The sequence below is a fragment of the Bufo bufo genome, chromosome 1 (assembly GCF_905171765.1).
Source record: "Bufo bufo chromosome 1, aBufBuf1.1, whole genome shotgun sequence".
Classification (NCBI taxonomy): Eukaryota; Metazoa; Chordata; class Amphibia; order Anura; family Bufonidae; genus Bufo; species Bufo bufo.
The window spans coordinates 572,649,579-572,668,223 of NC_053389.1; the positions used below are offsets into that span (position 1 = coordinate 572,649,579).

Below are 18,645 nucleotides of genomic sequence, written 5' to 3' on the forward strand. Positions count from 1 at the left end.
AGTGCTAAGCATCTCTGGGAACTCCTTCAAGACTGTTGGAAGACCATTCCAGGTGACTACCTCTTGAAGCTCATCAAGAGAATGCCAAGAGTGTGCAAAGCAGTAATCAAAGCAAAAGGTGGCTACTTTGAAGAACCTAGAATATGACATATTTTCAGTTGTTTCACACTTGTTTGTTATGTATATAATTCCACATGTGTTAATTCATAGTTTTGATGCCTTCATAGTCATGAAAATAAAGAAAACTCTTTGAATGAGAAGGTATGTCCAAACTTTTGGTCTGTACTGTATATATTGTCCTCACACTTTCAAACGTCACACGACCTCACACAATGTCATTCGGTTTATACAGCAAAAGGAGTTTTTCATTCATCCATCAATATTACCGGAAAAAAAAACACTTTGAAAGAGTGGCACAATGACAGAGTCTGGAAGTGGTGGATGCAGCAGCAGCATCATGAGAAGGCCACCGAGTGGCACAATGACAGAGTCTGGAGGTGGCAGCAGCAGCATCAGGAGTAGGCCAAAGAGTGACACGATGACAGAGTCTGGAGGTGGCAGCAGCATGAGGAGACCACAGAGTGGAACAGAGTCTGGAGGTGGTAGCAGCAGCATCAGGAGTAGGTCACAGAGTCTGGAGGTGGCGGCAGCATCCGGAGGCCACAGAGTGGCAAGGTGACATACTGTGGAGGTTGGTGGCAATACCAGTACCCGCTGAAAATGGTGGGTGAAAGAAAGAGCACTTGGCATCAGATGTGTGGCATCAGGTGAGTAACAGTATTAGAATAGTAGCTGAGGCAGGTAGCCAGAAGAAACTGGTCTCTTTTGTTAATTTGTTGGTGTGGCACCATGGATAATCTAGTCTGATGCATCAGGCCTGTATTATCTTGATGCAGTGTCCCACTATGTGCTATATGTGGGCACTTTAAACTGTTGCTAAATGTAATTTCAAATGTATTGTGTTAGCATGCTGTAATTCCCTTCAACAGGCTGGCAGTGTCATTTACCTTTATTCGCCCCTACGTCGTGCTGGCACCACTTATATATATAGCTAGGGGGGGTGTCAAGTCAGTGTGTGTGTTGAGAATGTGAATTAAAAATGGAGTTAATGGAGGAGGTGGTAAATGGTTTTTCCACCGAAATAAGTCACAAAAGATTTTACCACATATAACTGCAGCGCAGAAAGCTGCATCAAATGTTTTTCCACTGAAATAATTCACAAAAGATTTTACTGCATATAAGTGCAGCACTTAACGCTAAATACAATTTTTTTTCCACCAAAATAATTCACTAAATATTTTGCCGCATATAACTGCAGTTCTGAAAGCTGAATGAAATTTGTTTTTCCACTGTAATAATTTACAGTAGATTTTAACGCATATAAGTGCAGCGCTGAATAAAATTTCTTTTTCCACCAAAATAAAGAATTCAATAAAGATTTTACCACAAATAACGGAGCACGGAGATGGAAAGGGTCTTCGGATTCCCCCCGCACTATACGGACGTCTCAGAAATGAACCGCTGCTCCCGACAGCAGCTCCTGGGAAGGTCATGGAGCATTCCGGTCATCCGGCATCGATTCGCTCCGCTGAAGGATTATTTTGAAAGTGTGTGATTAAGCCACACGGGGCCCTCACGCTGCAGTTTTATCATGGAGACATCATGGAGATTTAACCGCAGCGTTGACCGCTGAATACATTTTGTTTTTCGACCGAAATACTTTAATAAAGATTTTACCACATATAACCGCCACACTGACTGACTGCTACCGCTGCTACTTCCGTGAACCCCTGCACCACTACTTCCAGGGGTAGGTAGGCTGCTGCGAAGCAGGTGCTCTACCCCGGGCACGTTTGGCTCCCGACCTCCCACTGCTACCACCCTGCTGACTCCCAGCCATGCTTTCAACATATATAACCGCTGCTGACGTGAACTGAGAATGTATTTTTCTGTTTGTACTGAAATAGGCCACTAAACGCTTTCAACACATATAACCGCCGCCGCCGTGAACTGAGAATGCTGGAAATAGGCCAGTAAACGCTTTCAGCAGAAATAAATGCACCAGTGAAGTGCGTATACATTTTTCTTTCTGTACTGAAATAGGCCACTGAACGCTTTTGGCACAAATAAGTGCACCAGTGAAATGCGTATATATTTTTCTTTTTTTTACTGTAATACACTCCTATACGCTTTCACCAGAAATAACTGCAACAGTGCAGTGCGTATATATTTTTCTTATTTTACTGAAATACGCCCCTATACTCTTTCACCAGAATTAACTGCAGAAGTGACCTGAGAATATATATTTCTTGTTGGAATGAATTAGGCCACTATACGCTTTAACCAGAAAACAATTAAATAGTAAAGTGCGTATATATTTTTCTGGTAGTACTGAAATACGCCCCTATTCGCTTTCACCAGAATTAACTGCAACAGTGCAGTGTGTAAATATTTTTCTTTGTTACTGAAATACACCTGTATATGCTTTCAGCACCTTCTAACGTCTCTCCCTGCACTAAAGATGCTGTGAAATGATTCCTCCCTATCCTTTTCATGCACTTATAAATAGTTTTTTCTGTCTTTTATTCCCACAATAATTTTTCCATTAGCTGTCCCTAGCGCCTTCACACGTCTGTCCCTGCATTCTGAACGCTGGAAAATGTCTGACTGTAAGATGGCCGACGTATTTATAGGGCTGTGACATCACAGGGCTGGCTGGCTGCTGATTGGCTGTCAATCTGGGTGATCCCGCCTTCCCAGAGTTCCTTGCCCCATGTCCTCCGTCCTCACACGTGTAGCCGCCATTTTAGGAAAAATGTGATTCGTTACCACGAAGCGCGAGGAAATTCACATTCATTGTGAATCAAATTTTTCCTGAAATTCTAAACAAATTCCACTTCATCAGCTTCGATTCACTCATCTTTACTGATGTCTAAAAAGTTGGGGAAGCCATCCTAGATGGACATGATCTCTGACTAAAGTGGGCTTGAATGTATCTGGGCATAAGAGACTACTGGAATTGCTAGGACATTTATTCAAAAACTGACAATGCTTCTTGTAGAGAAAAATGGAAGGACTAGAATAAAGTCTAAACTCTATTATGACACTTTGGCTTGTGATAAAACATCTCTGAAGTGTGGAGTCCAACTGAATCCTTATAAAAACACAAACTTTGGAGGGAGAAGGGACCAATTTCTTCCAATTTATGTTTGTTCTTCGACCTATCAGAGTGGAACAGAGGAATTGTAAGTCCTGATTTACAGCATAAAAACCAGATCCGCATACCATGCCCGTGCAGTCTGTTGCCAAGAAGATTGCCACACCCCCTTTCAGCTTGAAATGTTTGAGGACATGAGGCAGAAGTGGAAGATGAAGAGATACAGAAGGGCAAACTGGGTTCAGGGGACCACCATGACCTCTACGGCTAGAGCTTGAGGATTCAGGGATCTAGACGTAAACCAGAAGCTTGTAGTTCAGCCAGAGGGCAAAGAGGTCCACATCAGGGAGACCCCAACGGTGGCACAGCTAAAGAAAAACATCCAGGTGGCAGAAAGTAGGGGACATTTCTCCCCACCCCTTACAGGGTGTTGGAGGTTTCCTGCAGAACTGCTGCACTTCTTGTGCCACCCTGGTGGTTTAGGTAAGCCATGGCTGTGGAGTTGTCTATCTGAATCCTGCCCGGAAAACCCCGGAGGAGGACCATCCCATGAAAGGGAGCTAGGAATATGGCTCTGATCTCCAGAATGTTGATCTGTAGAGAGCTCTCCGCTGATCTCCTGAGAGAACAGAAGACTGACCTCCAACCAGAGAGGCTGGCATCGGTGGAGATCACCTGCCAGAGAAGGGGGAGAAAAAATTTGCTGCGGGAGACAGTCCAGTGGGTCAGCTAACAGGGAAGTTCTGGCAGACTCTGAGGTGTAGAAGGGTGATCCAGAGCAGAAGGGGACTGTCACGGATGGTGTACAGGAAACAAGACAATACCATATAAACAATGTCTCTCTGGATCCACAAGTAAGGAACAAAGGGAGACCCCTGCAATAGACCTGCCACTCTCCCTCACTGCTCAGCCTATGCGAACACCCCAAAGGTGGATGGCCGCATATCCACGTTCCTCGGCTATCTATTACCTGAAGACCCTACAATAGTGAAGGGACACGACCACCGGCTCCCTACACTGACACGGAGGGAGTCAGGGTCACCTGGATCCAGAAAAGACAAAATCATAAATACATAAACAGCACTTATCTTGCAGACGACTGAGGACTGGGAACAGCATGCACACACACTCCAGGAAGTTGTATCAGCCGCACACTACTGCATTATGGGGAGGAACTTAAAGGGTAGCAATTAGTCCAACTGCATGACAGCTGAGATAGACTAACGAGATGAGAAACTAAACCAAAACAAAGAAATTCAAGGAGGAGGATCTGAGAAGCTCCTGTGAGCGCTTCTCAGCTGTCTGGCTGTGACAGGGACCAAGCAAGGATCACTACTGATCCCAGGGTGATATGAGAATCTTGCCAGCCTTCACCAGCAGATTGTCCAGATATGGGAACATGGCTCCTCCCCTTGTGCGGAGAAGTGCTGTGAGGGGCCATGCCCTCGGGGCCTTAGGAAGGAGTGGAACCTGGGAAGAAGGAAGAGAAGTGGGCTGGGGGGGCGGGACCTAAAGGACCTAACTAGGGGGGGAGTCGCAGGGTCATCCCTTTGGTAAACTCACACAGAATTGGGGTTACTGGCTTTCCACTGCAGATGAAGTACCAGAGGACTAGGTGAGGTAAGGTACTGAAGTATCGTATGTGTGCAGGGGGTGCAACTAAAGTGGAGGCCCACAATGAAGGCTCACCTGCCGCAGGATGAAACCTGCAAAGTGTGAAGAACAAAAATTAGAAGTAAAAAAATAAATAAAGCAAAAGAGCATCAGGTTCTGCATTAAAAAACAGGTTGTGTCTGCCTTCTACGGACACTAGACTAAAGCTCGTTTGCCCAGTGACTGTGGAGAGGGAAACAACGACAAGCAGCAACAAGCTGCTCCCCACTCATGGAAAGTGAATAGACAAGAGCTGCAGCAGGGCGAGTACAGAAGCTATTAAGGTTGAAAATTACACGGGAAAACTGTTTTATTTGCATTTATATTTAAAATAATAGTATGTATTACTCCTAATGTTTTTTTATTTTATTTGTTTTTAAAACCCCTTTAACAGAGTTGAGCCGCAGCTCAAGCAAAATGGCTGCCCCCATAACCATACACAGAAAAAAAATAAAAAATCTAGAAGATATATTGCCTTATTGTCTCTTTAAATTTTGTTTTCAGCTTTTATCTGTAACTATTTCTATGATAATGAAGTAAATTCCTATGGACATCTGAAAGGTGCACTCATACTGTTGATAGGAGCGAAGCATGTTTCAGTATAATTTAGTTGGCTATGCACATCTTGTTTTCCTGCAACTTCCATTAAACTTGTAAATTCTCTGTGGACTGATCTTCATCTGTTTGTGCTACTTATGTTTGCTATGAGAGCATGTGAAATAGTACGTGGTGGCAAGAATGCTTTATCAAAGGCGTACCAATTTACTCTGAGGTATTTTATGAAAAAAAAATATATATTTTTTTTATTCTTGGATGCCTTCTGGAAACTAAGCTTCTCTCGAATCACAACATGTGAAAATCACCTTAACAACACAATGGAAACTTGAAAATGTTTATGCAACATCTAACAATATAGAAATGTTTCACTCATTTGTGCCTCAGTGAAATCAGATATGTTTTGTGACAGTCGAAGACTTAATACAGGTTCTTTTAAAAAAAATTGCATATTGTGATAAAGTTCATTATTTTTTGTAATGTACTGATAAACATTAGACTTTCATATATTTTAGATTCATTACACACAACTGAAGTAGTTCAAGCCTTTTCTTGTTTTAATATTGATGATTTTGGTATACAGCTCATAAAAACCCAAAATTCCTATCTCAAAAAATTAGCATATCATGAAAAGGTTCTCTAAACGAGCTATTAACCTAATCATCTGAATCAACTAATTAACTCTAAACACCTGCAAAAGATTCCCGAGGCTTTTAAAAACTCCCAGCCTGGTTCATTACTCAAAACCGCAATCATGGGTAAGACTGCCGACCTGACTGCTGTCCAGAAGGCCATCATTGACACCCTCAAGCAAGAGGGTAAGACACAGAAAGAAATTTCTGAACAAATAGGCTGTTCCCAGAGTGCTGTATCAAGGCACCTCAGTGGGAAGTCTGTGGGAAGGAAAAAGTGTGGCAGAAAACGCTGCACAACGAGAAGAGGTGACCGGACCCTGAGGAAGATTGTGGAGAAGGACCGATTCCAGACCTTGGGGGACCTGCGGAAGCAGTGGACTGAGTCTGGAGTACAAACATCCAGAGCCACCGTGTACAGGCGTGTGCAGGAAATGGGCTACAGGTGCGGCATTCCCCAGGTCAAGCCACTTTTGAACCAGAAACAGCGGCAGAAGCGCCTGACCTGGGCTACAGAGAAGCAGCACTGGACTGTTGCTCAGTGGTCCAAAGTACTTTTTTCAGATAAAAGCAAATTTTGCATGTCATTCGGCAATCAAGGTGCCAGAGTCTGGAGGAAGACTGGGAAGAGGGAAGTCCAGTGTCAAGTACCCACAGTCAGTGATGGTCTGGGGTGCCATGTCAGCTGCTGGTGTTGGTCCACTGTGTTTTATCAAGGGCAGGGTCAATGCAGCTAGCTATCAGGAGATTTTGGAGAACTTCATGCTTCCATCTGCTGAAAAGCTTTATGGAGATGAAGATTTCATTTTTCAGCACGACCTGGCACCTGCTCATAGTGCCAAAACCACTGGTAAATGGTTTACTGACCATGGTATTACTGTGCTCAATTCGCCTGCCAACTCTCCTGACCTGAACCCCATAGAGAATCTGTGGGATATTGGGAAGAGAAAGTTGAGAGACGCAAGACCCAACACTCTGGATGAGCTTAAGGCCGCTATCGAAGCATCCTGGGCCTCCATAACACCTCAGCAGTGCCACAGGCTGATTGCCTCCATGCCACGCCGCATTGAAGCAGTCATTTCTGCAAAAGGATTCCCGACCAAGTATTGAGTGCATAACTGAACTTAATTATTTGCAGGTTGACTTTTTTTTGTATTAAAAACACTTTTCTTTTATTGGTCGGATGAAATATGCTAATTTTTTGAGATAGGAATTTTGGGTTTTCATGAGCTGCATGCCAAAATCATCAATATTAAAACAAGAAAAGGCTTTAACTACTTCAGTTGTGTGTAATGAATCTAAAATATATGAAAGTCTAATGTTTATCAGTACATTACAAAAAATTATGAACTTTATCACAATATGCTAATTTTTGGGAAAAGAACCTGTATAAGACAATTTTACATCTTTCCTCCAAAAATGGTGAAGATTGTAAAGTGTATCAACCGTGCTGTCCAAATGTAGGGTTTTCTGGACAAACATGACTATATCTTCATCTCTTAAAGAGGTTGTCCATAAGTATAAGGGCTGATTCACAAGACTGTGCTCAGTCCAGGAAACACAGTCTATGCGCCAGCCGCATCTTCTGGACCGACTGCGTCTCCTCTGACCCGAACTGACTGCGTCATGGTGATTTATAATACAGTCCATTCCTATCTGATCGCGGGTCTCATGTACTGTACAGTATAATAGACCCATGAGGTCACAGGAACTGACTGCATCATAAAACACTGACTGCAGTCAGTTTTGGTCAGGGGAGCTGCAATTGGTCGGGGAGATGCGATCAATACTCACAGTCGTGTGAATCAGGATCAATAGGGAGGAACACCTGATGCATTTGGGGGGAAAAAAACCTGAGGAACTAAAAGAAGAGTATCAACTACCGGACTCACTTTTTGTATATCTTGCTTGGAAAATGAAAGGTGGAATCTGACTGGTTGCTATGGGCAACTAAGCCAGTTCTACTTTACACCAGTTTGATATATCTCCCCCTTTGTTTTCAGCTACTGATTTTTATGCTGTGGATTTTACTTTTTACAAAAGGGAGACCCCTACATGAGACCTGCCACTCTCTCTAATTGCTCAACCTATGCGAACACCCCAAAGGTGGATGGGCGCATATCCACGTACCTCGGCTATCTAATACCTGAAGACCCTACAATAGTGAGGGGACACGACCACCGGCTCCCTACACTAGACACGGAGGGAGTCAGGATCACCTGAAAATCCAGCAGACAGAAAATCACAAATAAAGGAACAGCACTTATCTTGCAGAGGACTGGGAAATAGAAACAGCAAGCACACACACTCCAGGAAGTTGTATAAGCCGCAACCTAATGCATCATGGGGAGGAACTTAAAGGGAAGCAATCAGTCCAACTGCATGACAGCTGAGATAGACTAACGAGATGAGGAACTTAACCAAAACAAACTCAAGGAGGAGGATCTGGAAAGCTCCTGTCAGAGCTTCTCAACTGTCTGGTTGTGACAGTACCCCTCCCTCTACGAGTGGACTCCGGACACTCAGGGCCCACCTTCTCAGGATGGGACCTATGGAAAGCCCTGATGAGACGAGTGGCCTTAATGTCCGTCACTGGGACCCACATCCTCTCCTCAGGACCATAACCCTCCCAATGAACGAGGTACTGGAGGGAACCGCGGACAAGACGAGAATCCACAATCCTAGAGACCTGAAATTCAAGATTTCCATCAACCATAATCGGAGGAGGAGGCAAAGGCGAGGGTACAATAGGTTGAACATAAGGTTTCAATAAGGACTTATGAAAAACATTATGGATCTTCCAAGTCTGAGGAAGATCAAGACGGTAGGCAACAGGATTGATGACAGACAGGATCTTGTAAGGCCCAATAAACCTAGGACCCAACTTCCAGGAGGGAACCTTCAATTTGATATTCTTGGTAGACAACCACACCAGATCACCAACATTCAGGTCCGGACCAGGCACACGTCTCTTATCTGCCACACGCTTATATCTCTCACTCATGCTCTTTAGATTATCCTGAATCTTTTGCCAAATAGATGACAAAGACGAGGAGAATCTGTCCTCATCAGGTAAACCAGAAGACCCCTCTCCCGAGAAAGTCCCAAACTGCGGATGAAACCCATATGCACCAAAAAATGGTGACTTATCAGAGGACTCCTGACGACGGTTATTTAAAGCAAACTCAGCAAGGGACAAAAAAGAACACCAATCCTCCTGATTCTCCGCCACAAAACAGCGCAGATATGTCTCCAGATTCTGATTGACGCGCTCTGTCTGGCCATTCGACTGCGGGTGGAAAGCAGAAGAGAATGACAACCGAACCCCCAAGCGAGAACAGAAAGCCTTCAAGAATCTGGAAACAAACTGCGTGCCCCTATCAGAGACTATGTCTGAAGGAATACCATGCAATTTGACAATGTGGTCAATAAATGCCTGCGCCAGCGTCTTAGCATTGGGCAAACCAGGAAAAGGGATGAAATGCACCATTTTGCTAAAACGGTCCACCACCACCAGAATCACAGTCTTCCCCGAGGAACGAGGCAAGTCCGTTATGAAGTCCATGGACAGATGTGTCCAAGGACGGGAAGGAATGGGTAAGGGAAGGAGAGGACCTGATGGCCGTGAATGAGGGACTTTGGCACGAGCGCAGGTCTCGCAAGCTGCCACAAAACCCTCAACCGACTTACGAGGCGCAGGCCACCAGAATCTCCGAGCGATGAGATCCAGTGTGGCTCTTGCCCCCGGGTGCCCAGCAAGGACCGTATCGTGGTGTTCCTTAAAAATCTTGTGTCTCAAAGCGAGAGGCACAAACAACCTCCCAGGAGGACAAAGATCAGGAGCCTCTGACTGGGCTGCCTGCACCTCTGCCTCCAATTCAGGAAAAAGAGCAGAGACCACCACACCTTCAGCCAAAATGGGACCCGGGTCTTCAAAATTCCCACCTCCCGGAAAACAACGTGACAGGGCATCTGCCTTCACATTCTTAACCCCAGGGCGGAACGTGACAACAAAATTAAACCTTGAAAAGAACAAAGACCATCTGGCCTGTCTCGGGTTCAGACGCTTGGCTGACTCCAAGTAGGCCAGATTTTTATGGTCAGTAAACACGGTAATAGGGTGTCTGGCTCCCTCTAGCCAATGGCGCCATTCCTCAAAAGCCAACTTGATGGCCAACAATTCCCTATCTCCCACATCATAATTTCTCTCTGCGGAGGAGAGTTTCTTCGAGAAAAAGGCACATGGTTGCCATTTGGCAGGAGAGGAACCCTGAGACAAGACCACACCCACCCCTACCTCAGAAGCATCAACCTCAACTATGAAGGGTAACGAAATATCAGGTTGTACCAGGATGGGAGCGGAAGCAAAACTCTCCTTGATATTAGAAAAGGCCTTACGCGCCTCTACCGACCAGGAAGAAAAATCTACCCCCTTTCTGGTCATATCAGTGAGTGGTTTAACAACAGAGGAATAATTCAAAATACATTTCCTGTAATAATTGGCAAAGCCCAAAAAACGCATCAGCGCCTTCTGATTCTCAGGAAGCTCCCACTCAAGCACAGCGCGGACCTTCTCGGGGTCCATGCGAAAACCAGAAGCGGAGAGAAGAAACCCCAGAAATTGAATTTCTGGAACCGCAAACACACATTTGTCCAGTTTCGCGTATAATTTATTCTCCCGCAGGATGAGCAAGACCTGACGTAAATGTTCCTTATGAGTCTTGAAATCAGGAGAAAAAATCAAAATGTCATCCAAATACACTAATACAAATTTTCCCATTAAATGATAAAAAATGCTGTTCACGAAATGCTGAAAAACGGCTGGGGCATTCATCAAACCAAAAGGCATAACCAAATTCTCAAAATGGCCCTCAGGGGTATTGAAAGCCGTCTTCCATTCGTCTCCTTCTCTGACCCTGACCAGGTTGTATGCCCCTCTTAGGTCTAATTTGGAAAAGACTTTAGCCCCAACAACCTGGTTAAACAGGTCCGGGATCAGAGGAAGCGGATAAGGGTCACGAATAGTGATACTGTTCAGCTCCCTGAAATCCAGACAAGGTCTTAAAGAACCATCTTTTTTCTTAACAAAGAAAAAACCAGCGGCAACAGGTGACTTCGAGGGTCGTATGTGTCCTTTTCTCAGACTCTCAGAGATATAAGCACGCATAGCGACCCTCTCAGGTTGGGAAAGATTGTATAAACGAGATTTAGGCAGCTTGGCGCCTGGGATGAGATTAATAGGGCAATCGTACTCCCTGTGCGGGGGCAAATCCTGAACTCCACTCTCAGAGAAGACATCCGAAAATTCAGAGAGGAAAGGTGGTACAGTCTTAGTAGAAACCTCAGAAACAGATGTCATGAGGCAATTCTCTCTGCAAAAGTCACTCCAACCATTTATTTGCCTCGCTTGCCAATCAATGGTGGGGTTATGTTTAGTGAGCCAGGGTAGCCCCAACACTAGAGGAGTAGGCAAACCGCTAAGGACGAAACATGACACATCCTCAACATGAGCATCACTCACAATTAAACGGATATTGTGAACTATGCCCTTTAATGATTTCTGAGAAAGTGGAGCGGAATCAATAGCAAAAACAGGAATATCCTTTCCCAAAGTGCATACCTGGAAACCATGAGTTATTGCAAATTGATTATCAATGAGATTGACAGCTGCTCCACTATCCACAAAAATCTCACAAAAAATGCTCTTGCTCTCTAGCGCCACCCTAGCAGGCAGGACAAAACGGGAACTACAAGCAAACGGAAAACCTTCAATTTCCGCCTCAACCCTGCCAATAGTAATAGACGGAACATTTTTTAAAGATTTTTTCCTTTTTGTTTCTTTATTACTCCCAGAAAACTGCCTGAATCTCCTAGAGGGACAAACATTTGCCAAATGATTTATACCTCCACAACAAAAACAAACCCTCCCATGCGGGCTGAATCTTCTATTGTCAGAGGCAATCAACCCCAGCTGCATGGGCTCCTGCTCAGAAGGGGCTGACAGCGACTGAGACCCCTGCGCACAGAAAGAGACCGCTGCACTGTCCCGGGACTGAGTATGACAGGAAGGAGAGATCTCTCCTCTCTCTCTAAGACGCCTGTCAATACGAACGGCCTGAGACATAGCAGAATCCAAGGAGGTAGGTCTCTCATGAAAGGCAAATGCATCTTTCAATCCCTCTGAAAGACCATGGCAAAATTGACTTCGGGGTGCAGCATCATTTCAACCAGTATCAGCTGCCCATCTCCGAAATTCTGAGCAGTATATCTCTGCGGATTGTTTACCCTGGCATAACAGACGTAGTCTAGACTCAGCCAGAGCAATACGATCCGGATCATCATATATCTGACCCAGGGCTAAAAAGAATTCATCCACTGAATGGAGGGGCCGTGCCCCCTCCGGCAGCGAAAAGGCCCAGGATTGAGCGTTACCCCTGAGCAGCGATATAATGATCCCCACCCTCCGTTCTTTATCACCAGAGGAATGGGTAAGAAGGCGAAAATGGAGTTTGCAAGCCTCTCTAAAACGCACAAAATACTCACTACCCCCGGAGAACGTATCCGGGAGCGAGATCTTAGGCTCAGAACAAACTCCATGAACGCAAGCTGAACCGGTCACTTGAAACTGAGAAAAAGTCTTATCAGCTACCTCCAATGAAAGACCCTGGAAGCGCTCAGCCAAAAGTGAAACCGGATCCATGCTTGAGACGGTTTTGACGGCTTATAATGTCACGGATGGTGTACAGGAAACAAGACAATGCAATACAATAATGACTCACTGGATCCACAACTAAGGAACAAAAGGGAGACCCCTACATGAGACCTGACACTCTCCCTAATTGCTCAGCCTATGCGAACACCCCAAAGGTGGATGGGCGCATATCCACGTACCTCGGCTATCTAATACCTGAAGACCCTACAATAGTGAGGGGACACGACCACCGGCTCCCTACACTAGACACGGAGGGAGTCAGGGTCACCTGAAAATCCAGCAGACAGAAAATCACAAATAAAGGAACAGCACTTATCTTGCAGAGGACTGGGAAATAGAAACAGCAAGCACACACACTCCAGGAAGTTGTATAAGCCGCAACCTAATGCATCATGGGGAGGAACTTAAAGGGAAGCAATCAGTCCAACTGCATGACAGCTGAGATAGACTAACGAGATGAGGAACTTAACCAAAACAAAGAAACTCAAGGAGGAGGATCTGGAAAGCTCCTGTCAGAGCTTCTCAACTGTCTGGTTGTGACACTCATGCACACGACCATTGTTTTTTTGCGGTCTGTTTTTCACTGATCCATTGTTCCGTATTTGAGGTTATTTATTCTCTGATTTAAGTCCTCTTCCATTCCGTTATTGCACAAAACATATCCGTATGGTTTCCGTATTTGATCCATTTTTTGCGGATCGTATACAGAAACAGTAACTTATTAATCAACACATGAGCAATATGGGCTGGGCATAGCATTTCTACAGTATGGTCCCGCAAAATACAGATGACATAAGGATGTGTTCCGTGTGCGTTTCGCATTTTTTTGCGGATCCATTAACTTGAATGGGGCCTCGGACCGTGATTTGCGGATAATAATAGGACATGCACTACTTTTTTGTGGAACGGCCATGCGGACAAACGGAAACGGAATTCACACAGAGTAACTTCTGTATTTTCTACAGCCCCATTGAAGTGAATGGTTCCGCATACGGTCCACAAATAAAACCAGAATGGAAGCGGAAAGAAAATACGTTTGTGTGCATGAGCCCTAAATGTAAGACAGCTAGGAAGCTGTACTACATTTAGAAGTGGTAGTGGAAGTGTAAAAAAAAAAGTTCAAAATAAAAATTCTAACCACTCCCTTTTCCCTAAAATGTAAATAAAGATATGTAAACAATAAAAATATACTTCGTGAGCATGGCTGAGGGCGAAAACACCTGTACTATTAAAATATAAAAATATTTATCCCAAAAAGCAAACGGCAAAACGGACCTCCCACAAAGATTTAAATAAAAAGTGATCAAAAAGTCATAAACACCCCTAAATGGTATCAGCGAAAAGTACAAATCATTCCGCAAAAAATGAGCCCTCAAACAGCCCTGTGCACATAACTACAAAAAAGTTATAGGGGTCAGAATATGGGGATGAAAAGAAAAAAAAAAATCCAAGTTTCCCCCCCCCCCCCCCCAGTATTAGGTTTGTAAGAACAACTATACATATGTGGCATCACCGTAATCCTACGGACCTGGAGAATGAAAGTAACAGGTCAGTGGTCAGTTTTACCATATAGGGAATGCTGTAAAGCCAAAATCCATAAAAAACTGTTGCTTTTTTTCCCCCCAGTTCCACCCCATTTGGATTTTTTTCCAGCTCTCCACTACATCGTAAGCATTATTAAATGGTGGCATTAGAAAGTGCAACTTTTCCCGCAACAAACAAGCCCTAAGGCTACATGCACACGAACGTTGTTTGTTTCCGTGTCCGTTTCATTTTTTTTTGCGGATAGGATGCGAACCCATTCATTTCAATGGGTCCGCAAAAAACACGGACAGCACACCGTGTGCTGTCCGCATCAGTATGTCCGTTCCGTTGCTCCGCAAAAAAAATAGTGCATGTCCTATTTTTTTCTAGTTTGCGGACAAGGATAGGCATTATTACAATGGATCCGCAAAAAAAACGGATCCGCAAAAATAAATAAATAAACGGATGCCATACGGAACATCATCTCTGTTTTTTTTTTTTTGCGGATCTGCAATTTGCGGACCGCAAAACACATACGGTTGTGTGCATGTAGCCTAATACAGCTAAGTGAACGGAAAAATAAAAAAAATTATGGCCCCAGAAAGGCAGGGAGTGAAAAAAAAAAACCACACAAAAACAAAAAAAAACGGTACAGTTATGGGTTAAGTAATGTTTAGATTTTATAGGTCTGTCAGCAATCATTCCTGAGTGTGTCTAGTTAAATTTAACAATTAATACAGAATTGCCATGACATACGAGTGAGTGCAAGTGTCCCACACAATTTAACTGAGGAGGCTCAACCTCGGCAGCACCTTCAACACATTGGTATACATATAGAGTTTCTCAGTCATTTAAAAACTGGTTAAGACCTCATGTTTTTTTATGTGAAGAACATGTCTGTCAAATGTCATGAAATAGCACTCACTATGATGCTGATCTACACAATAAGATTTTCAAGTGGAAATAGAACATTTTCCTGTGTAACATCCTAAAGGTAACCTGACAGTCATGACGGGTATATTTCAAATAACAAAAGTAACTTGTGGGGTGGGGTGAAGTGGTATATAATGTTCACTAAATTGCTCCTATCAAATCAATTATTTATATTTCAGTCAAATTTGGCATCTACGATTCCATTCTTTTCCCATAGTAATAACTCCGCAGGTGATCATTCTTGAGAGTTAGTCCACACTGGTTTCCTTTTTTGTGTGAAGGCCTCTATCCCTTCTTGGCCATCCTTCAACATCAGGTTTTGTAGCATAACTTGAGATGTAAGTCTATATGCTTCCTCTAAGCCTTGGGAAATCTGCTTGTAAAATGTAGCTTTTCCAAGAGCAATTACTGTGCGGCTTGCCTGGCAAATTTTAAGTGCGATCTTCATGGTTTCGGCTTCCAAGTTCTCCTCAGGTACCACCTTGCTGACTAGTCCATGCAGCAAGGCATCATGTGCTGATATAGGTTCACCTGTAAACAGCATTTCTAAGGCAACCTACAAGGATAGAAGGCATAGATTGGTAAAACATTTCTAAAAGAAAAAAATGGTGTGTAAAAAGTGTACAGTTATGGACAAATAATGCATTTTTTGTGTTTTTGCACATGGGGTTCTTTTTTTTTTTTAGGTAAACTGTAGAAAAAAAAAAGACAATTTCTTCTTCAAATTACAGCTATTTATTCTGTACCAAAATAAAAAAGAAAGGGTTCCCTAATTTGTCTTTCAAAAATATAAATATATATTTCTTTCATATATAGTCTTGCATAAATGGAGTGGCTTTGACAACGGTTTGGGTTGGCATGGGTGTTCCCCCCCCTCCTTTATGTCCCCCAGAGGTCACAAAAAAAAACAAACCCAGAGGACATACACTATCATTTTTTGTTATTTTACCTTTCCATAGAAGACTCAGTTACAGAGGAAAAAAGACCCTAGGTCAGGGATGGCTAACCTACAGCAATCCAGCTGTGGTGAAACTACAACTCCCAGCATGCTCTATTCATTTCTGTGGAGTTTTGAGAACGCCCAAGCAAGTGTGCATCTTGGAAGTTGTAGTTTTACTACAGCTAGAGTTCCGGAGGTTGGTCATGACAGCCCTAGGTGACATTTTATATCGGTAGAGCTAATCTGGATCTGCTGAGACCAAGCAGTTTTACTATGCCCAGAGAACACCCAGTGATCAGGCGATTGCCTGGTACAACAAGCACAGAGGCATGCTGCTTCCTCCATTCACTACCTAACGCTCATTGAGCACGATATATGCTGGAAAAGAGAAGGCTTTTTTAAACAGCTTCGATCTTCTCTTGTAGGCCTCCAGATGTGTTTGTCAATCTGCACACCTGAACTGCTCTGCTTAGACTGCAGGAGCAGGTGCCTTACTGCAGCAATGCCAAGCAACTTCACTGCAGATTCAGGACCTGCTCTATCAGCCATCAAAAAATGCCAGCACTGGCAAAGCTCCACTAGACTGCTGAGCCATGCACACATAATGAAGATGACCTCCTGAGCTCAAGCCCAGCGGTCCGGACAATGTATTTCAGAGTAGGAGAACTGGGAGAGAGGGGAGCAGTATGAAAATATAAAGTACCGATCCAGAATCCTTATCTGCAGTACTACTCATGTTGTACTAGTAATGGTCTTTAATTCAGTTTATATATTTGCTTTAAATTAATTGGTCAGGAGTGTATGGTGGGAAATATAAATACACACATATGGTTTAAAGGGATTCTGTCACCAGGTTTCACCCCTGTCAGCTAAACATATGCTGATGTTCAGGGCCTCATCAGGATTCCTAATGTGGGCTTCTAAATGTGATCCGTAGCCTTATTTTGTTAAAAAACAGGTTTTACTAACCTGTCACTCAAATAAATAAGGTGCCCAAGGGGATGTCAAGGGATGCAAGGTGCCGGCCGCACCCACCGCCGTTCGTGCCCAGCGCCGCCTTTCCAGACTTCTGCACCGCCTCCTAATCCTCTGTGCCGCCTCTCGCTCTCCCTCCCTCCCCCCTCCTTCTGCTGTAAGATCTCGCGCGTGCGCACAGGGCTCTGAGAGGCTGGCGCCAGAGTGCAGGTCATACCTGGGTTGAGCGAAGTGCCGGCGCATGCGCACTTCGCTTTAAGAAGCCAAATCGAGAAGTCCGCACGGGCGCATCAGGCAGAGCCCCGTGCGCACACGCAAGATCTTACAGCAGGAGGAGGGGGGAGGGAGGGAGAGCGAGAGGCGGCACAGAGGATTAGGAGGCAGTGCAGAAGTCTGGAAAGGCGGCGCTGGGCACGAACGGCGGTGGGTGCGGCCGACACCTTGCATCCCTTGACACCCACTAGTAAAACCTGGTTTTTAGCAAAATAAGGCTACGGATCACATTTAGAAGCCCACATTAGGAATCCTGATGAGGCCCTGAACATCAGCATATGTTTAGCTGACAGGGGTGAAACCTGGTGACAGAATCCCTTTAAGTTTGCATCGAGAATAAACAGAAATAAAATACTGTACATATATCTAAGGCTGCTTTCACACCACATTTTGCATTGTCTTGTCAGAATTTACTTAAGGAAGATTTCTTGACGTATAGCTCTTGACGGATGCCAACTGTATAAGCATGCAGTGGCATCTGTCACTCCTAGGGGGCCAATGACAAAAAAAATAAACTGCACAGTATATGTTTGTAACAGGATAACTGTACGGAAAAGCACAGCAGATTTTGCCGTTCTATAAACTGATGGATGCCAAAACAACACTCTTTTGGTCTTCAAGATATGGGCCTATAGATATGGAGCCTTCCTGGTGCATACAGCAAGCAGACTGCAAAATGTGGCGTAAAAGTAACCTAATTGCTTTAGTTTTCTTACAGTCGCGTCCCATGTACATGTCTACCCTAGTAGCATTCAAGGAAATAATCTGCTTTCAAAATCATCCTGACATACACCAACCTTTCTTGGCACTGCTCTTGCTAGAGCAACAGCCGGTGTTGAGCAGAACAGTCCCACGTGGACACCAGGTGTTGCAAATTTGGACTTCTCAGATGCAACGGCAATATCACAGCTGGCAACAAGCTGGCATCCAGCTGCCGTGGCAAGACCATTCACCTGGGCAATAACAGGAACTGGAATGGTCTGGATTGTGGTCATAAGCTGCACACAACATACAGTAGATTATCATGAAGAAGGGACAGTCAGTCACATTTTATCAATACCATGCTGAATTTTATCACAAGACACGGAGGCTCCTATTGCTATAACTTCCTTTACTGTTACCATAGCAGCAAAGAATGAATATGTCAATCACAAAAGAAAACCATAGTAACCGACTCCTCCCCACCATCCCAGCATATAATGACTCCACGCTCTGGGATCATCCTCTTTCTTTGCTGCTACCATGGCAGATAAGTACCTCCTATGATAGTGCTTAAATTTTGCCTTTAATA

The 18,645-nt window shown here is 44.2% G+C and overlaps 1 protein-coding gene across 1 annotated transcript in view; it reads right to left on the reverse strand.

The window, feature by feature from the left end:
- Positions 1-14,764: 14,764 nt before the first annotated feature.
- Positions 14,765-18,645, reverse strand: part of ECHDC3 (enoyl-CoA hydratase domain containing 3) — a 43,427-nt gene continuing 39,546 nt past the window's right edge. The window contains exons 4-5 of the mRNA XM_040413227.1: positions 18,152-18,352; positions 14,765-15,722 (exon numbers count right to left, since the gene is read on the reverse strand). Of these exons, the coding sequence (XP_040269161.1) occupies positions 15,402-15,722; positions 18,152-18,352 (522 nt within the window). The 3' untranslated portion in view covers positions 14,765-15,401. The remainder of the gene's footprint in view (positions 15,723-18,151; positions 18,353-18,645) is intronic.